Source organism: Opisthocomus hoazin, chromosome 1 (genome assembly GCF_030867145.1).
Source record: "Opisthocomus hoazin isolate bOpiHoa1 chromosome 1, bOpiHoa1.hap1, whole genome shotgun sequence".
Classification (NCBI taxonomy): domain Eukaryota; kingdom Metazoa; phylum Chordata; class Aves; order Opisthocomiformes; family Opisthocomidae; genus Opisthocomus; species Opisthocomus hoazin.
Genome location: NC_134414.1, coordinates 97,062,181 through 97,084,066, shown reverse-complemented (window position 1 = coordinate 97,084,066; position 21,886 = coordinate 97,062,181). Strand labels below are relative to the sequence as shown.

Sequence of the window (21,886 nt, the reverse complement as noted above, 5' to 3'; positions counted from 1 at the left end):
CATCCCGACACTAATGGAAGCACATCTGTCAGAGAGGTAGCGCTGCGGCAGAGCGAGTCCCAGAGTCTTTCCCACCTAGCTCTGGTCTTGTTTCTGTATCTATACTTTTGGGGATGAACAAGACAAATGTAAGGATTGCCAAGCAGAATGGGCAGGTCAAATGAAGGTGAATTAATGGCTTGTAAAAGATTTTTCAATGTGCGGCAAATAGGGTACAAGTTGTATCAGTCTAGCTGTGGCAACAACAGTGAAAAGAAGATGAATTCTGCTCTCTGGGTTTATTTTATACACTCAACTCAGAGTGTTTTTATCTATGCGGCTGAGACACACATAAAACCAAGGCAAACTGTAATAAGTAAGGAAAATGAGCAATTTATTGGCTATTTCATGCCTAATTTATATGCCAGTAATAATCAGTTCTTCCTCTCAAGCTCAGCATCAACTTTCCCTCTACCATACATGCTCGTTCACTTTAACATGCAAGTGATGATCTTCAGCTCCCAGATATGTTTATATACTCATATTAAAAAAATTGTCCTTTTGGAGTTGATCTACCTTTAAGTAGTTCTACAAAAAGGGTGGTACCATAGTCAAGTTCACATTAAATCAGTGACTGAGTTACATTTCTCTCCTATCTGGAGGAAATAAATATATGAGCTGCTACTCCGCGGTAATGTTTTCTACAAGTTTGTTATTATTTTATATGTAGAAATTACAGCATCATCTGTTTCTGCTTGGTTGGAACTGAAACTGCATAGGGCTGTTGAAAACCTAGCACAAAATTAATGAGGGAAGGACCTCATATTTATCATGTCCTGTGCAGGCAAGGAATCAGATGGTAGTCCCTGTTTATAAGCACTTGCAGCATGTTCTAAGAGCTATTCTTACAGCTATTTCTGAGAGACATGGGAAGGAAGGTGTGAGCTAGAGATAAGCAGTGAAAAATGGGAGGGGGGGAAAAAGGTGTCTCCCTTTGTAGCATTTTTAATTTAGCAACAATTTTTTTCCATTGTCTTTTCATGCAGTTCAGTCTTCTCCTTCCACTCTTTTTCTAAATGGCCAGGTGACAGTGTTTATCTAGACAATGGCACAGAATAATTCAGGCATCTCTTGGCTATGAGTTAAAAAAGTAATGACAAAGGAGCTAGTATACACTTGCGTCTCTATAGCAAGGCTTTGGGCTGCCCCCAGCTATAAAGGCTTGCACCCAAACTGGCCCTGATGTTTCTGCTAGCACGTGAACTTGCCTCTCTCCAGCCCTTGCTAGGCGCTCTCACTTCAGCCCTCGTTCTTCCAATCAGTCCTTCGTGCTTCCTCAAGCTCATTTCACTCTGCTAGTCTCCATGGAGTCCCAGCTCTTCCTCAGTTTATTCCTTGCGAAGGACTGAGACTCTCGGCATTCACAGCAATAGCTGCTAAGATAGCGGAAAAATGTCCTACGAGTGCAAGATATTATATTGTGAATCCATGGAGTGCGTTTGTTGGTTTTGCTGCTTAATTAGAATGATCAAAAACAGGGGAAAAAAAAAAATCTCATTTCTATTAAACAGAAACTGGTAAATATTTAGCAAAGTAATTTGAAAAATCTGTGATACTTTCATGGATGGTGGTGCTTAATTTGGAAACTATATACAGTAACTGAAATGTGAAAAAGAGTACCTGCAATTTTCAAACATAATGCCAGCTCCAGAGTTTTCAGTGATTCCTCTGGAAGAATTTTACTTTTTTGGCTTCTCCTTTATTTTTATCTGTGATGCTGCCTCTTGCAAAGAACAGGATTCATTGTCTCATGTTGGAGGACCCACCTATATTTGTCACAACAGTTATTACTTTTTTTTTTGAGATGCAATAAATCAGAGGTAGGATAGATAGGAGATTGTTTTTAACATCATTTGCTGTGCTAGCCAGCCTCCCATCAATCCTGTTTTTAATGTGATAGCTCATTCATGTGCATTACTTGTGATCGCTGAAAAATGAAGGCATTACATCTTTTAAAAGCATAAGCAAACCTTGTAATTTACTGTCCAGCTCCCATACGAGCCATCTGTTGGTATGTATAGCATGTCAATGAAGTGACTGCCTGAAAATAGTGCTCAGATATCACTGGCAATTACCTACGAGTGCGACTGGGACAGCTCACAATTTCCAAGCTCAGAGAACACGGACTTTTCATCAAGGTGAAGAACCTGGAAATACAAGGAATAGAAAGCACATTTAGGTTTACAAGTGTAAAAGGCTGCTTTACATCTAGCTAACCTTTTGTGGTATTTATCTGCTATGCTATAATCTTCTGCTGCCTGGGTACATCAATACCAGACTTTTAAAACCACGTACCTAAATGTGTGCTAGGGGCTATATTCTAACTGGAGATACCCAACCATGCCTTTAGGTTTTGGACTTCCATGCAGGAGCAGCACTGACTTCATTCAGCATGAAATGAGGCAGCCATAGCAGCTTTCACTCAGAAACAGAAAGGTTGCGAACGTTGGAGTCAACAGTTTGTGTTGCAAGCTAGAGATCAGAGCGCCTCTGCTGCATCTGCTGCCGGACAGTCGTTGCTTAAAAATAAAAAATGACCACAGGAGTGGGATGTGTAACCTAGGTGTCTCATTCTCAGGATAAGCTCAGAGCTCTTCAAGTTCAGATCTGGGGTGTTTTGTTTTTTTTTTTCCTTTTCTGTGCCTTTGTGTTTTCCCTCAGTTACTTAGGCTGCTTTCCTGAGAAATGGGAGATGTGGGTCTGAATCATTCAGGCTGCGAGAGAAGTCAAGTGCTCGCATCTCCCACCTTCTGGGTGAGTCCTTAGCTTATTATGCAAAGCAAAGATTAAAAAAAAAAGCTCATTCTTGCACAGGTAGACATCTTTCAAAGGGCAAGTCCTGTTAATTAAGACATCTAACTCTAGAAATGACAGAGCTCTAGGACTCTTAAGACACTTTAGCTGTCCACCTGATGGCTTTTTTTTTCAAGTGCTAGCAGCTACATCTTTCTCTTTCATTTCTCACTGCATACAATATATTACAATGTCTTCCGGATATCACTTTTGGCGTGCAAATATAAAAGACAATGTCCATTTTTTCCATGTCTTTTGGATATATGGTTTAATGTTTTTAGGTATCACATTGAATGCTTTGAATTGAAAATGTTACTAGAGAGTAATACAAAGATAGAGGATAAGCAGTCACAGAAGAATCAGCCTAACTCTGAGGACTCTCTGGAAGCAAAGGGATTTTATTATTTCACTTAAATGTCGTCAAGATAGCTGGAGGAGCCTGATTGCTAGAAAAATTTTTTTCCTACATTTGTATACATGCGAAATGACTGCACGTGCTTCTGAAGAAGGAAAAAAGAAAACTATTAAAGTACCAACCAAAAAAAAAATTTCACTTCACAGGGCTTGCCATTATTATTGTCACAGTGAATTTGTAGCAGCACTGGGCACCAGTTCAACCTCAAGACTTGAGAGATGCGTAAATCAGGCTTAACGTTACGGGAAAATATCTTCAGTCTGTTTCTACCTTGTTTAGAATATTGTGACCACAGCTACAACTTTTGGTAGTGCTAGCATTTGCCTGACTGCTAAAGTTTTTTAAGAGAAATAGAACACTGGCATATTTTGAGAGAAACTCCTTATTCTTACTTTCAACATAAAATTTGTAGAATTAATTTTACCATGAAAGTAGTATGTTATCAGGTCATATAGTCACCAGTCCTTCTCTTGCGGCTTTAATTTTTCCATTATAATTTCTTCCCAGAAAAAACAGAGAATCTTGCCATAAAACTTAATAATATATTAGATTGACAATGAAATAGAATTTATGGAATTCCAGCTTTATGTCTATATTTTCGTCTTTCCTGCACTTCCGTGCTAAGTGACCCTTTCCACTGTAATATACTGGAATACAAATTTCTGAACAAAATTATAAAGTTAGTTTTCAGATGATGATGTTCTACCCTTCTCTTCACCTGGAAGCAAGCAATTTTTCCTTTGTAATTAATATCTTGTGTTTATGAAAAAAACTTCCAATAAAGAATACCTTAGAATGGTAGTTAAAAATAAGTCATTCTAAATCTCTCTCTTGTTTTGTTGGGTTTCATTTGTCATCAATTTAAAAATGCTGTATAGTACTTACTTCAAAGCAGAAGGGGTTTTTTGGGGGGACCGGTCAGGAAAATTGATGTCTTGTATTTTTTTTATTGCAGCCTAATTAATTTCTGTATTTTATCCTTGGTAGGCAATCCTATTTTCTGCATTGCTAAATAATTTGCAAGTAACCAAATGTTATTTTTTACTCATAATGAGAATAAGACTCAAAAGATGAGCTTTTGCCTATTATGCTTTTGTCCACTGTCTGAATTACTGTCTTATTAAGGCAGAATCTCCTCTTTCCCTCATTTTATAATCTCTTTTAAGTAACATTGCATCTGTGAAGCCTGAATGAAAAATACTTGTTTTGGTTTAGCCTGGATAAATGCCAGGCGCCCACCAAAACCACTGCATCACTCCCCTCCTCAGCTGGGCAGGGCAGAGGAAATATGACGAAAGGCTCGAGGGTCAAGACAAGGACAGGGAGAGATCACTCACCAATTACTGTCACAGACAAAACAGACTGAACTTGGGGAGAAAAGGGAGTTAACTTCATCACCAATTAAATCAGGGTAGGACAGTGAGAAATAAATCCAGATCTTGAAACACCTTCCCCCCACCCCTCCCTTCTTCCCGGGCTCAGCTTCACTCCCATTTCTCTCCCTCCTCCCCCCGAGCGGCGCAGGGGGACGGGGAATGGGGGTTGTGGTCAGTTCATCACACGCTGTCTCTGCCGCTCCTTCCTCCTCAGGGGGAGGACTCCTCACACTCTGCCCCTGCTCCAGCGTGAGGTCCCTCTCACAGGAGACAGTTCTCCACAAACTTCTCCAACGTGAGTCCTTCCCACGGGCTGCAGCTCTTCACAAACTGCCTCAGCGTAGGTCCCTTCCCACGGGGTGCAGTCCTTCAGGAACAGGCTGCTCCAGCGTGGGTCCCCCATGGGGTCACAAGCCCTGCCAGCAATCCTGCTCTGGCATGGGCTCCTCTCTCCACGGGTCCGCAGGTCCTGACAGGAGCCTGCTCCAGCGTGGGCTCCCCACGGGGTCACAGCCTCCTTCAGGCATCCACCTGCTCCGGCATGGGGTCCCTTACACAGGCTACAGGTGGACATCTGCTCCACCATGGACCTCCATGGGCTGTAGAGGGACAACCTGCCTCACCATGGTCTTCATCATGAGCTGCAGAGGAAGGCTCTCTGCTCCGGCATCTCGAGCCCCTCCTCCTCCTTCTTCACTGACTTTGGTGTCTGCAGAGTTGCTTCTCTCACATAGTCTCACTCCTCTCTCTTCACTGCTGTCTCACCGCAGTTTTTTTCTTTCTCAGTGCTACCACTGTCACTGATGGGCTTGGCCTTGGCCAGCAGCGGGTCTGTCTTAGAGCCGGCTGGCACTGGCTCTATCAGATACTGGGGAAGGAAACTGTGTTCAGTTTAGAACGTTCCTTTGTCTTCAAACTCCAGGACTGTGGTACAATACGGAATTTCTATGTACATATATTAAAAATTTTGTTTTGTTTTGCTATACGAGACTTGACATATTTATCAAAGATTTATTTTTCTACTTGTCTAATTCCATTTGCAGAAAAGTCACCACTAATTTGATTAGCTCATTTTATGACCTCATCTGATTAGCCATTTTCAGAGATTTTATTTTTAAGAGCGTAAGAGTGCAAAAGAAGTTAGCAATACGGAGCATCTGTAACTTGAGATACACGGATTAATACAGACTGTATTTTTTGCTGTATTTTGAGCAGTATTTATTTAACAAGTTGTATTTTTGCCATTTTACAGTAGTGTGACATTTAACAAAATGAGCATTCGATGGATTTTACATTTTGTGTTACAAGTGGCATTTGGAAACTTCTGGAAACACTGTGCAGGATTAAATATGTGCATTATTTGGGTCATATCACATAATATTGACCCTAGGCTGCAGGTGAGGAATCGTAAGTTGGCCATACGGATTCCGGCAGGAAGCACAGGATGCAAAGGCCTCTTCTATAACTCTTGTAACATGTTCGTCGTCGTAATTGGCCCTGGTCACATGCTGAACTTTATCTTGACTAATAATCTCTTCTTCAAATCGATTAGAAGTGGTCTGAAAGTGGTATATTCAGTAAATGTCCACATGTGGGCTACAGCGACAGACGGTGCTGCTAGCATTGCAGGGTAGCAGTGAGTGTTTGCTTGGGCTGAAGAACAGCAGAATCCATGCAGAGAAGGCGCTCTCTGTCTCTGAAATGCCCACGAGTCCATCCATGTGTGCCGCACCACCAGCTAGGGCCTGGAGCAGAGCAGACCCTGTGCTGTGTAGCCCTTACGAAAGAAAGGTTTTGATTGATGTTTCCACCTTGTAACTTCTCAGTTGTGTAGTCGATGTATTCTGACATCAGTTTCTCAACTACATGGTGCAGCATTAGACCTCAGTGCTACACAACGTGATCTGATTGTTTTCCGGTCTCACCTAGTCCAATAGGAAATGCACATAATATAGAAATCGACTCTCTGCATATCTGGGGGGAAAAAAATATCATATTTTACTGATGTATACTGACACTTGTTGCAAAGGATCACAAAGAATTCATAGATTATGCAAACACTTCTGTTGTGCCACTGTCACGCAGGCATACCTATTGATGATGGCGTCCTGCCAGCCTGATTTTGAACTGATTATGGAGGGGAAACATTGCTTCAGCGTATTCTCTCAGGAAGAGAAACAGGCTGTAGAGAGCAATAGTTTCTCTTTATAATGGTCTCATCTGAAAATAATTGGAATATTACTCAATGCATCTTCTTACAAAGGTTGAGGTACCTTACACAGATGTGAACTTTTGATTGTTGGGGAATCAGAGTCTTTCCAGGTGCCAGGACTGTCTCCTCATTTCATCCTCCCTGCCTGCCTTTATCTGAAGCCACCAACTCCATACTTTGCTGCAGTTAAAATAATTGGTATGAAAACAAACTTTATGTGAATAAATAAACAAATAGCAAATTCCTAGCTCTATGTTTGTATAAAGATAATAATGATGATAATACTAGATAGAACAATGTAAGTCATGCAGGTAGAGTTCCTAGGCTGAATCAGTGATTTATTAGCATTATTAAAATATGAATAGAATTAGGCACCTTGCTGACTTACAGCTACTATGGCCAGCAAGCAGGCAGTGCAGGTCTTCATTGTGAACAGATAAATGAGCTCAGCTTTAACTGTCATGATGCTGAAATGCATATATAATAAACACAATAAATTTCTAAGAGAGAAATAATTGGGAAGATATACGTAACAGTGTATGATGTATGTATACTAGGCGGTGCTACATTGTGGTTTCTGTCCTAAAACTGTTTCCCAATACTTTAACACCTAGTGACAAATAAGAGTCAAGAGATTTTCTTTGTATTTAGAACCGAAAATGTATGCTCATGCCATTATATAGTGACTAGAAACGTATGCTGACTATGTAAATAAGTACCACTGAGAGTAACTTTTAAATGTAGACATACTAAATTTATTCTTTGAATAGCTGGAGGAGAAATAGTTTACTATTAGTAAACACACATGTATTTTTCATTATGTTGGTAGTGCTAAAGTGAAATATTTATCATGTTATTTTTTGTAATATCCACACAGATAAAATTGTGCTATTGTCCTATTTAATATTTTGTTCAGATCCCTACATAGATTAAAATACTGCTGAAGTTCAGAGAGCCAGCATGCTGCCGTTTCATTATACGTTCTGTAAACAAAGAAGGGTGTAGGCTTACCATCAAGAACGGTGTTTACTTAAGCTGAATAGGTAAAGCAAAATTCAGATGTTAGCACACCAGAAGAAAGAAATAAAACTCCCAAATTAGGTAATCATTAAAATGTATATCAATGCAAATAAAGTATTGGGAAATTTAAATTCACTCTTAAAATGCCCCTTATTTTGTTGTAGCACTTCATTTTGGTCAACAACATTGCAAGTAGATGGGTGCATGATAATGGGTTCTTATGCTCTGCAAGCTAGAACAATAAAACACTCTTGAATTGCACTTAGCAAACAGGAAAATGTCTGCTTCTTGAGTGCTGCAGCACACAGCAATACTACAGTGTCACATAAATAAGTCTTTGCCAGCAAGAGTTTTTAGATGGGCTACTAAAGCAGTCTTAACTGGGAATTAAATATATATTTTCATTACCTGCACTAGTTTTGTAATGGATCGTACACCTGTACTGGTAACCAGAGATAAGAAACAGCTGTTCTCAGCTTCTGGGCTTCTGCCAAAGATGAAATGATGATTCTCATAGTATAGCTGTAAAATGTATCTGGTATTTTGTCAACTCAAATTTATGCAAGGTTAGAATCATCCAGGAAAGCAAAAGCGTAGTGTAGACAGCTTCACAGCAATCTCTTGAAGGAACACTAAATCCAATTATGCAGAACATCACAGAATTGTTTGTTATTCCTAAAGCACTTAGTTCTCATGAAAGCAAAGTATTTGTTTCTCTTCTAATGCACCAAGAACGCCATTGTATGTATGATTCTGTGATAATCAGTTATGACTGCAAAGCTCTTACCCAGATTAGTTCAGAAGCAACAGAAAAAATACACTTTCCAAAAAATATGCAGCAATCTGTCCTTTCCTTTATCTCGTTAACAACAAATTTAATTAAAAACAAATCTAAAAGTGGAAGAAGTGTAGCTTGGTGGTATTCTTGTTTGGAATATTAATCGTTGTTTGAGAGAGAAATATATAAGAAAGTCAATTTTTAGTTAATGCTGAAGTATATTTTATTTTCAAAAATTATAACTTACAATCCTATTCAAATTATTCCTCAGATCATACCAATTCCCACAGGTAAGATACCTTATCATCGTTGTCACATAGTAGGCCTTTTAAAACTAGTTGATGGACCCCATATTAACACAGAGGTTAGTAGTACTGAACAAAAACCTACAAAGAAATCACCAGGCTACTGGTAGCGTGAAGTTAAATTGTAATGTATGTCTAACTCCTTGGCTTTGGTTTCCTACCACCTACTAGACAATGGAGAATATTGGATCAGTTGCCAAGATCACATTTACAGCAGTTTATGTTCTTACTGGCAGAAAGAATAATTAAGCATCATGGTTAAGACTTTTGTATAAACCTAAAAATAGGGTTAAAAGTAGGACATGTTTGTTTGTTTTGCAGTAGTTAACATAAAAATATGACATGGTATTCTATTTTTGATACTTTTTTCATTCCTGTAACAGATTGTTTCCTTACATCATCTGAGGGTATAGCAGTACTCAGAAACTGAGAAGCTGTGTGCATCTGCAGCTCGTGCTACCGAAAAGAGCAGCTTAGTGAGTGGCAGCCTTAGCCTTCACAGCTCTTCAGCTACACAGCCTACAAAGATGGAATTAAATGGCAGTCCCTATCCCAGGAAGGAGTATTTGATCATGTATAAATTATGTGTATATTTGAGTAATTGTGTTTGAAAATGCACGCAGTTCTGTGCTTTTGTATGTGTGGGTCATGATACAGACTTCAATGGCAGTGCAGCGCGCTATTTTTTCATGGCATCTAGCACTGTAATTCAAATTCTGTGTTTCTTGCACACTTTAAGAGTTACCTGTTTGCATTGTTCATACCTTTAAAATTTAATTTCACCTTTCTTTTTTAAAGAATGAAAAACTGCGTAAGTGTAAGTAGTAGGAAAGCGATACACTCAGCTTAGCTACAGATGGTTAGCTGGGGGTTGAAGCCAACGGCAGGACCTACAGAGATGCCGTGGCAGGCTTTTCATAACTCCTTGGCCACCAGCAATCTAAACCAGGATTATCATCTTCATATTTCTTCTAAACGTATTCCTTCCTTTCCCTAGCTTCTCGGAATTGTCTAAAACGTGTGTGTAACCCACTGCCACGCTCCCCAGCCTGCACCCTGTTCCCAGCTGCTTTTCCTTCTCCTTTCCAGACCGTCTAGAATGGCTCCAGCCTCCCCCACTGCTGCTATCCAATTCATCTCCCCGCTGTGGGGCCTTCTTCCAGCCTCTCTTCACAATCCCTGCATGTGTATATTGTTTATTTTTACTTGTTTGGATTGTGTTTTCTTGACTTTGTTAAAGTATCTGCAGCCTGGGAGTGGCCTTCTTAAAGTATTTGTTTTGAACGAGAGAGGGAAAGGAAATACGCGGAGCCATAGGATCAAGCCGCTAATTATTAGTTGAGTCTTGGTAACAATTATTTTCCTTCGTGAACAGCAGGGGTCACTAAAAAGAAAGGTTACGCTGGTGAAGCCAACAGGCGCTTTTTTTTTCCAACTAGATCACTTTTCTTATATTTTCTTTTATAATCGCTATATTAAAAAAGAAAATTCTTGGTCCTATTGGTTTTGGCAGATAGCAAACTCTTCAGAAAAAAATTATCTTTCTAATTACGGCCTAAACTATGAGTGATCTCTGCCTCTAATAAAACCTCTAATAAAAAATAATTTACAACTGTTTTGCCAACAATAAGTTTTATATAAAACTTTGTTACAAAATATTTTTATTATATTGTAAGTTGATATTGACATTTAGCACTGTGATAGCTAAGAGTGAGTAACGTCATTTCCTTTCTATTTCTGGTGATCACACTGTCATTTTCTCCATTTTTTGCTGTTATTGGAAGTCATTATGACACAATTAGTAATGTTGAGCAAAAGAATAATAAAAAAAAATACTTAGACGGTATCTCAGTGTCACTTCACTCAACGTAAAATGTAAACAAACGCATAATTCTGTTCCCAGAAGGATGGAAAGCACTGACCACACAAGGAAAGAAATTGAGGAAAACTCAGTCAAACATATTAGCAGGCAGAACCCTGTGAAAGAACATGCCAGAAAGACAGGTTGCTTGCTCTGCTTCATATCTGTTCTGTAAGCTTAGCAGTCAAGGAGGTTTTTTGTATTTATCTTTGCAGCTGAATGAGTTCAATTTCTCTCAGATTAGGACAGAAATTTCAGAACAGCGGGTTAATCCTTCCTGCCTTCATGGGCAACTGAGCAAACAGACCTGTATCAGCGTGGCCGAGTGTAAAATTGTAATTCTAGAGATTAACGTTGTCTTTCCTGTTTGCTTTGAACTTGACCTCCATGTTTCTCTTCTAGGTATGTTTGAATGGATGAATGTACGTGTGCAATTATTTATTTATTTGTTTGTTTGTTTGTTAACAGCTTCTGTCCAAGGCCCCTGGGAGAGGGCAATCTCACCAAACAAAGTGCCGTATTATATCAAGTGAGTACAAACAGTAATTCGTTCTAGCTATTTACATTTGTCATTTACGAGGATAGTTGGTAATTTCCTTATACTATTGTGAGCTGCCCCTATGGTGTCTGAATGGAAAAAACAAAAAGGGCTGAAGTGTGCAATAAATTTCACAGAAGTATACTAGTTATTTTAAAACACAGTAGGATGCACTGATTTGTAAGTTGTTTGGTTTTATGCTACTGTAAATCACCAACCGAGTATAGCGTTTTGGGGTATTGGATTAGACTTAAATTTGTGTCATTGCCTACTAGGAAGAGTATGTATGGCAGGTTTTGAAAAACCAAAAACCATTCGGAATTGCAGTTGTGAATGTGATATACTGGTTTTTTAACCTAGCAATGCACATACTTTATACAACAAATTTCTTTAGGGAGAGTACTTGGTTTGTTTCTGAGGGATGACAAGGGACAAATAAGTCCCTATGGACCATTGCTTTAGAGTTTATTTCCCAAATTAAGCTAGTTTTCTTCAAGAGATGTGTATGCATAACAAATGAGAGGAAAATTTTTTAAATCCACAGTTTAGAAACACCTGCTTCTAGTTTAGTGCCGTAAACAGAACCAGTACACTGCAAGTAGGAAAGAAGTTTTAATACATTTTTCCTTCTCTTTTTATTATCTGCAATATGTGCCTTGAACTATTTGTACATAACTTCTGGAGGAAACAGGTGATGCAAAGCCCGTGATAAAGACTGTAGTGCGAGTAACTGAGACAGGGATGCTGTTTAATAGGCATATTCACACGGTTCCTCCTTATATTCCCAGTACACTTTGCAAACTCAGCTAGTGTCACGGAAGCTATCTGGCTGCCAATGGCACTTGCGGTGGCATTTCAGCTGCAACATTTAGAACAACATGAACCGCTATTGCAGCTTCAGAACAAGCATTTGAGTTACACATGAAGAAAACCAAGTCTGCAGTGCAATACAGTGGGACTGTTATAACTGGTTTAAGCTGGTTTACTATTGCATTAAATTTGTAATTTTTATGGTGTTTGTATTTGGCTGTGAATAATGAAACAGTAACAAGGAAGCTGGAAATCTCTATCAAGGAGGAGGGGAGAGGGAAATCTATGGGGACCAAATGCTGGAAAACAAGGTGAGGCTCTGGCACTTCAGAGCCACTTTATCGCACTACTATGAAGGAAAAGATCCTTCTTTTCACTTTCCTGTGTATGACTTGCCTTTGCGGGGAGAGATGCCTTGGCAGTTCTTAATGCAGGCACGAGGTGCATTTCAGGCTGCACCTCCCACCTCTGCGTGTGCTGCTTGCACCCAGCAGCCATGGGTAGCTGTTGACTCTTTGTGCTAAAATGGTCAGTGGGGCTCTTGCTAGTTTTTGATGTCAACTTTCCATTTTCTCTGCTGTTCTAGGACATTTACAAATTCAAAGGAATGCATTTGTTTTATTTTGCTCACTTTAGAAAATATCTTAATAGCCATAAAGGGCTGTAGCAGTACTAGTTTAAATAAAGTTTAAATTCAGCCACATATTTTATAGAAAAATTTGCTGTCCTTGAGATGTAAAACGAATCGGTCAAGATTTAATGAGTCTTAGTGAGCTGTTACATCTATCCCTTCTCTAATTGTCCTCAGTCATTTTTCTTTTCGTTCATTCTCATCGCTCATAGTTCACATTTACACGCAACAAAATTGTCTGTTTTCTGTACCATTTTGACTTTTAAACTTAGAATATTCTTTCTTTGTTCTTTGAACTATTACTTTCCTACCAATTGTTAATTCTCTAAAAGAGTTTACATGAAGACTGAGTAGCTATAAATAGCATTATTTTAATGTTTACATAGTTTTCTTTCTGTCATCAGTGTAGAATATCGGTTCTAGACTCCTTTCCTAACCTGATTTGCTACACGTTTTATTAGTTTTCATTTTATCTGGTTTTCCCTTGATGCTTAACTGTTTTATCTCATCATTTCCACATTTGCAATGACATAGCATTTGATAAATCCATAAATCAGGGGGTACTTATTGCTGAATCTTCAGCAACAATGTTTACTTACTGCTAGGTATCTTCAAACCTTGTGATTTTCCTGGTTAAAATTTCACTTTTATACAGCTGATTAATCTGTAGCGACTAGTTGCCTCTAAAGCTGTCACTTCAATAATTTCTTTTTGAGATTATTCATGTTGGGTTTTCTTTTTCAAATTATATTGATGTAAGCATCATTGCCACGGAAAACAGAACTATCGATAGGGTACAACCTGTTTCAGCTCTCCCCAGTCTCTCCTGTTTCGCAGTTTCTTGGCCTATCATCAGCCTCATGAAAACTGCAGTCTAATGGCCTCACGCCGGCTGCAGTGTTCTGGTGGATTTCCTCCCGCCTTTTCACGTGCTTCCCTCCTCGTGGGGATGACATGCCAGGCCAGCAGTTCAGCCTCTCCGCTCGCTTCCTCAGTGAACTGAGAAATCAAACTTTTGTGTTCCGGAACAGCAGAAATACACTGGCTTCCCAAGCAGCAAGAGGGCATCCCTGCCTGGGTACTGAACACCTGCCCAGCACGCAAGGTGCTGCTGAAGAAAAAACCTTTCCCTTTTGCCTCCGAATTCAAACACGTAAAATTGCTCAAAAGCACATTTTAGCGGACCCTTTTCTTTTTTGTCTTTTTTCTCCCTTGGTGTGTTCCTTGTGTCTAGTACAGTATTTAAAGGTTTTATTAGATTAAAAAATGAGGGGAATACAAAAAAATAGTTTGCAGTTTAATCGGTCCTGTTCTTTGAAGACCTTGATCCTACTCTTACTGGAGTGCAACCCAGAAAATGGGAAGGCAGGAGCAGGCACAGACATGTCTGTACTCTTTAGTAATGTTTTAGGTATTCATTAAAATTTCTAAATTTAAGTTTTTAGGAGACAAAACAGGCAATTACTGTACATCAGAAATCTGAAAAGCAAATGGAAAAAATGCACAGCACAAAGACTGCAAAGAATGCATATTGAAAGATAAAAAACGTCTCAAATTCTGAAAAAGACAGGTAACGAAGGTAGGGAGGCTGCAGATTTTAACACCGTGATTCAGGTTAGGTCACATCTTAGCAGAGCTCACCCCGTGATGAAAGGAATCTTGCGCGTGCCTGCATGCACACACGCATTCTTGTCTTCCAATCAAACAGATAGAGGAGCTGCTCCAAAGCACTGGTAGATCGCACAATCAAATGTCTGCTTTGGATTTTGCAATGCCAGGAGAAGCATTCGGTCATGCTGCACAACGCAATTCCTCTTCAGTGTCCGTCCTCCCGGGGCACGAGGGGACATGAAGCAAGCAGCTGTACCCTGAATCATGTTGTCATCTCTCCTGCGTATGGCTCATCCTGCGCTCAGCAAACGCGTCCATTCGACAGTTCTAGGAGATCTCCATTGCCTCGGAGTAAGGAGGAGGAGTTGCACTGAAGTCTGCAACATACTTTCTCTCTAAAAATAAATTCAGTAGTCTTGCCATCATGATGTGTTGAAATTTGGTAGTTGCGATTTCTATACTTGTACTAATCTTTGATATTATTCTTCCTCTGTATAACTGACTTGCCAGTTAATAGTGTCTGTCTTCTTACACTCTTGCTGTGCCCATTCTTTTGAAGGATTTAAAATGCTTCTGCAAATATACAGTAGTCTTTCATCTCAGTACTTCCCACAAAGGAAGCCTTCCAAGTTATTTCCCAGCCAAGCTTATTTTCTTAGAGAGATTATAGCAGTTCACTGAACTTTGTCCTGCTGAGGACAAAGCTGGATTCTCAGGAGCATAAATTTGAGTCCTTGAGAAGATCCATATGAGTCTATCTGTATAAATTAGCTACGCAGTGAGCTAACTGCAAGGACTGTGCATTTCCACTTTCTTACTCTCTTCCGCATTGTAGTTTCCTGTGAGAGTATTTGAATTGCATTAAATGTATCAGCTTGTGACACACTTTTTTGTAGATTCTGCAGTCTTTCCACACTTCACAGTGGAGATCTAGGGGGCCAGTTTCTATAAAAATATTTCTTTGTCTTAATTTTTAATCTCCCTTTTAATTGTTGTTTAACCATGCAGAATTTCAACACAGAAAAAAAAAGCTGAGTGCCCTGAATTTTCATTGTAAAAGCAAACAGATTAAAGGCATGATTCTTTTACTTTTGTTCAACTTGGAGACAGGATAAATGAATCCATGTGAATTAAATACTGCTAAGATAAAATAAAGCGAAGAGTTGTTGTTCTGGTAAAATCACTTGGGTTAATTGTTTCTTCTGCAGAAAGTAGATAAGTACGAGACAAAAAAGCAAGCAGGAAATATCTGTCAGACGGAGCAGAGAGAGACATGGAGAACCACAAATAAATAATGTATGATTATGTATATGCAGTATGATGCTGTGAGCAAGCTATGAAAACCATGTGTATGGCCAACAGTTAACCTGTCTACCAAGTACCAAAAATGTATTCTTCTGGCTTCTTAAAAGTACAGCTATTGTGATCTTTTGCTGTCTCTCAGTTCTGAACCCTCCATACCAAAATTGAAACTATTGTGAAGCGAAGAAGAACTGTAATACTTCTCAGTCAGCCTTTACGTGCTGTAAATTATCATACTGTGTAGTATAAAAACCTAAATTAGATGTCTGATATTTCATAGAGGTCTTTCCAAGTGCGGAGTTTTTCTTTACCTTTTGTAGGGCTGTGAAGCCTTGGTTCTAAAACTTGTCACAAACATTTAAACTTGGAGTGTAGATAAATGAGAAATCTTGAGCCTTTAACTACCTTTAAAATGAAAGCGGAGGTTATAAACAGATGTGTTCCCGCTGACTGAGCAAGGGCGCTCCGGGAAGATACCACGGGTCTGCTCTTCGTTACCATCTGTCAGCAGGGAGTTACTGCCCTCACATGCGAAGTAACTGAAGGGGATTTAATTTGTTTTGAAATGAATTGTAAGTACTCAGCAGCAGTTTTATCGCATCCTAGCTGGTGCAGAGACTGGGGGCAGGGCTGTAGCCCCTCGTTCGGGGCAGTAGCTGACGGAAACCATGTGCTTTCCCACCGTCGCAGCGTGTAACGCAGTGCCTGTGTGGAGGGCAGAGAGCAGCTCCCTCGGGCACTTACACAACACTGACAGAGCTTGGTCCTCTTGATACGGCAGTGCTCAGATTTAAGCGGGGTAGTACATTTCTTAAACTTTGTCGTCAAACTCATTCAGCATAAATTTTCACGAAGAGTGTATAGTGTTAAGCATGACAGAGAAGTTAATAGTGCAGGGACCATTTTCATGCAGGTTAAATTTTTCTTTTTTTTTAACCAGGTAACATTGATTGCTTTGTTTCATAATGAGCTGGGTAGAAGAATTTTAGGTGGAATCTTGCTTTCCTATTTTCCTAATGAAAAGGAACGCATCAACATTTTAAATCCATTAAACCCAGCTTCACATTGTTTTCCAGCTCTGGGGCTGGAGAGTAATAAATGAATTCTTTTTATAGGCAGTAATGTGAAAAGTAAACTTTTGATAATGTACAAGGAGTTCATATCTTTACAGAGTGATAGAATATATTTACATAATCTTAAATAACTTTTATTGTAGCTGAAATTATTTTTTGTAAGCTGAATGTGATTTTTGCTTGACTTTCACTTTTAGCTTCATTTTTATTCGCTCCATTTTACTTCAGTTGTTGTGTAGCCTGACTACATTTAACAGCTGAAGTAAATGAATAAAAAATTAACATAGCCAGTACAACTTTTACAAAGTTGAGTGACATGTATACAATATGGTCCTATTTTACAGAGTGCATGCCAGATCTTCCATAAAAAAGTAGCTTTTATGGCTGCTCCTAATAGCTGAAATTTATTGCCATATACTTCAAGCCCATGTTTTAAACATTGTGTGCTTAATGAGCAGGATTCAAAAATAGGAATTATGTTTGATTTCCACTGGAATGCTTTGAACTTGAAAAGATTAGGCATATTAAGGGAAAAAATAGGAAGATTTGCCTGCCATACTTTTCTTTTTTTAAAGATCAATTACATACTTAATTTAGATGACAGACAAAGAGAAGACAGCTTCTGACAACTGTCCAATGAAATCTTCAAGGAAATGGGGAACAATATCTGAAATTTTTTACATATTCTTGTTATATCAAGAAGCCTCATAATTCCTTTGTTTCCTCAGAAGACTGACACCTTCTCCAAAACAGCACTTGCCACATCCATTGTCTGTATTGCCCTTGGTTCAGTGACTTTTCTGATGCAGCTAGCTCCACACATAAGCAGACCAACTATTACGCAAAAAAATCCATGCATGTAATATCAGAGTCAGCATTAAACTGATCCCTCTTCACCTACTGTGCCTTTTCTGTCTTCCTCCTGATCTTATCAGTCTAACATAAGGCAGGACTATAATTAACATTTGTGTGTTTTAAGATATGTTTCAATACCAATGAAGAAGGTAGTGGGTATGGACATGTCTGATTTACATTGCCAGCTGTATTCACTATGGATGCACAGACTTTGGTAGGCTGTGTAATGCTCTGGTACTGGCATCTAGGGCAATGCAACAGTCAGGAGAAGACTGGGAATGCAATGATTGGACATATCAGCTTGGCTGCTCCTGTTTGTCTAAGCAGTCTGTCTGTCAGGGAGAGGTCAGATTTTTTCCCAGACTGACTTTTTTTTCCAAAATGAACTCACTGAAGCTGCTGAATCTCTCTTGTGTTTGTTCTTTCTCTGACCTTCTAAGATGCCATTCTCCTACGGACTGCAGTAAGTTCCTGTTTTTCAGAACACTCTCTACCCATCTTGGCACATTTCTTGTCCTGAGTGATTTGTTTAGTCTTTACTTACTGGATCATGATTATGAACTATTTGCCCCATTTTTCTCCTTGTTGAATCCCTTTCAATGATTTCTCTTTTTTTTCTTGTCAGATAATAGCTGCAATCAGTTCTGTGTTGCACATCAGTTCTGTGATATTCTTATCTTTAGACCTTCAGTCCTGAGAACTGTTTTGTGTATATATTATGCTTAGGGGGTCATAGATTATACGGGAAACATAAAATGAATTAACTGAGAACTGTTTAAATGTCAGTAAGATTCCATTCAGGCTTAAGTAAAGATTCTAACCAATAGGTTAGGAATGATCAACTGTATTTGTTTTGCTTACTTCTCATTTTCTGATTTAAAAGTTGAACTTTATGAGATAAATTACAATTTTGAACATGATCTATAGGCTTGGCAGCCTTTTCCATGCTACATATTTGCTTTTAATTTCAAGTATTCATGAGATAAATTTTTATATTAGGAATGCTTTGGCTAGATAAATTGAGAAAAACAAACCATAAAAAAAGTGCATCACAACATCTCTGAATGAATTGCTTTTCTTACAAGTAGTTTTGGTGAGACCAGCATTCACACTTTTTCCATGGCACTTGAGCTCAGAAAATGCGATTATGGTACAACACAACAGACAGTCATTATCAAGTAGTGCTCTTTAAATAACCAGCCTAGCACTGACATCAAATGGTGTCTACAGCCTACTGAGTAGAGCAGTGAGCAGAGGTCAAAGTTTGCTACCTAACGCCTACTCACTCTGTGTGTCTGCATCCTCTCTCCTCTTTTCCAGTAGGGCCAAAATGTGTTTGCGTAAATGTTGTATGTAAGTGTTAGGCTGGGGGCTTGAGGGGGGCACAAACTCACTTAATACAGCAATAAATTACTAAGGAGGAAGGTTCCTGTAAATACACGCACAGTTGATGCTATGTTATTCTTCGCTTATATACCTCACACTTTATGATGTGAACTTACGCACTATTATGTTAATGAAATTGTGTGGTAAATTAATGTGGGGGGATTAACATTCACATTTCAATTTTCATGCAGTAGATAAAGGTTGTAAAAAAATCTAAATATCTATAACCGTGATAATTCAGTCTCATTCAAGTATTTTGTATTTATATAGGCATCTGCTCGAAAACTTTCTATCATTTTAACATTTAAGTAGAAAAAAGGGCTTTAGATATCTGGCTAGTAAATAGCCCAGATTGCCTTTTGAATTTCAACATGTACCTGTCTTCCATTTTTCTTTTTCAAGATGCTGCTTCTGTTTACTACTTCAAAGCTAATATAGGAGCAGAGGGGCAAAGATACATTTTTCTGTGCTCCGTTTTTAACCAACTTAACTCCATTTTTTTTGCTTAAAAGCTGTATTATTGGAGAAAATGTTGTGAAACTTAATGCTTGAGGGTTATGACCCCCTGCATGAAGCATACTAAGAAAAATTGCTAGAGAGAGAGGTTACAGGCATGGAGTTTGAATTTAAAGGGCTGGCTAGAAAACTACTGTGTCTGACTTGGGAACAGATGACTTCATACAAACATCTCAACTGTATCACCAACATGAAACGTCACGTTAGGATTTTAAGCACAGCCCAAAGCACTTCTAGTTCGGACATGGGTGTAATACTTTGTTCATAATTAGGAGACACCTTCGCAGCAGGAAATATCCCATAAACATTTCAAGGAGATGGGAGTTAAAGAGTATACAGTCATACAGATTTATTGGGTTTGTTCTCAACAGTATTTTAGCTGTTGTGACCTGAAAATGTGGAATAAACAAATGTGAGGAAGACAAATAAAAAGGTATTAAACTTCAATTGAATAAAAATACCGAAAAACTAAAATAAGTTTTGTTTCCAAGCAGTATTTTCCAATCCACCATCTGCCATCCAGGCGGTTCTATAAGCAAACTGATATACATTTTAACATTGTAAAGAGTGTGACAAAAAGCTAACAGATTCTACTGCATACTGAAACACAGAAAAGCTGCACCTTGATTAGAAAATGAGAAACTGCATATGTCCTCCCAGATCAGTGATTTTTATCTACTATTTCATCTTCAATTTAACTCCACTTAATCGCGTTTAGCTTTAGGACTTCATCAACAGCAACGTTGTTGGCTGACCTCACCTACACATCTTTTAGAAAACATAGAAAAAGCTAAAGCAATTGCAAATGCTACTAGATACTACCCACAACAGCAGCAGCAGTAGTAAACAGATTACAGCCGTAGAGAAGACTGTAAATGTCCCTAAGGAGATCTGTGTATAACTTAGTTTCAGACATAACCATAGAGATAACAGCAACATGAAGTAAACTCATAGGCGAATCTTCCCTCAACTAAAGCTTCACTGGAAGGTTTAAAAACGCAAATTTGATAGGAATCTCAAAGTTAAAATAATATGTTATACGCACATATATGCATTCTTTTACTCCTGGGACAACCTCTGCCCAAACAGTTAAGAAACAATTTGAAAAGTGTTTAAAGCAAAATTCTTTCTTTTAACCATGTTTGCTGAGAATCCCTGGAATCTATAAATCATGTACTTACTTTGACGAATGTGATTTAACAGCTAAACTTAGAAAAGTTCCGAGGTAAACAAGCCTATATTTAACCTAGGTTTTCTTGCATCTTGATTACAGTTTTGTATGTCATTAATTCGCATTTCATTTAGTTTTGTGTTTAAAAGCATCCTCAACTTCCGTTTTATCACCAGCTCCAGTCATACTGCAGTTGCCATTTTTACTGAGCAAATTTCATTAGTATACGGGAAGTTCTAATGTGAAATATTTTTCTGTACATTTATCAGCTTTTAGCTATAGCAGTGATGTTCAATTATTTTTATTGCTGTGTTTTGCTGAATCTTGACTATAGAAACATAGTCCTTGAATATTAAAAGTTTGCTTTCATGACACAATGTTGATATTCAGTGTGCCTTTTGTAAGACAATGCTAGTTTGAGTTCATTAAAAAATCATTCTGAAATCAAGCAGTTTAAAATATAAAATTAAACTCTGCTGCAGAGATATTCACCAACCCAAACCTATAGGAATTTGGATATTTTTTTAAAATCTAAACCTCACAATGATAGTTTCAGTAGGTATAGAGAGCTTGCATTTATAATTTAAAAATTACTGTATGTTTTGTGAAAAGAAACCCCATGATTTTCATAATTGCCTTGTGGAGCACAAAAGAAAAGCTGGCTCTAAGTGACAGCCATATTCAGTACTTTCAGAGATGACTGAAAAGCACATTAGACAGCTCTGAATGTTGTTGTTTCTAGATGATCTCTTTATCTTCAAGTATTCCTAAACTAAACTTATACCAACCTACCCACCTGAATGATCTTCAGTTTCAGTGTCGGGGTGGGGGTGGAGGTGCGCGGGGTTGTGAACACTATTTAGAAATTAGAAAAAAAAACAGAAGGAATATTCAACCAGTGGCAGACCATATGGAAAGCATTTTCATCAAGCTGATGCTGTACTAATGCGCAGCAGTAACAACTAAAAGCAAAGAGCTTCTCACGGTCAGGGAAATATAGTTTAAAGGCACTGTTTGAAGGAGAAAATTCTTGTTTGAAACAAGTTTCCTTTGTCGTCATAGCAAATTTCTTGATCAGTTAGAGACAGTATATTTCCAAACAAGAAACTGGAAGAATGACACTTAGAATATCAAATAGCTGGATGTTGGAGAGCAAGTCTATTTGCTTAGCTTCTGCAGTCCCTTACACATCAG

The 21,886-nt window shown here is 38.5% G+C and overlaps 1 protein-coding gene across 18 annotated transcripts in view; it reads left to right on the top strand.

Annotated features, from left to right (window-relative positions):
* Nucleotides 1-21,886, top strand: part of DMD (dystrophin) — a 1,341,705-nt gene that overhangs the window by 1,214,765 nt on the left and 105,054 nt on the right. For all 18 annotated transcript variants that reach the window (XM_075430270.1, XM_075430262.1, XM_075430225.1 and 15 more), the window contains one exon: nucleotides 11,268-11,328. In XM_075430270.1, the coding sequence (XP_075286385.1) occupies nucleotides 11,268-11,328 (61 nt within the window). The remainder of the gene's footprint in view (nucleotides 1-11,267; nucleotides 11,329-21,886) is intronic.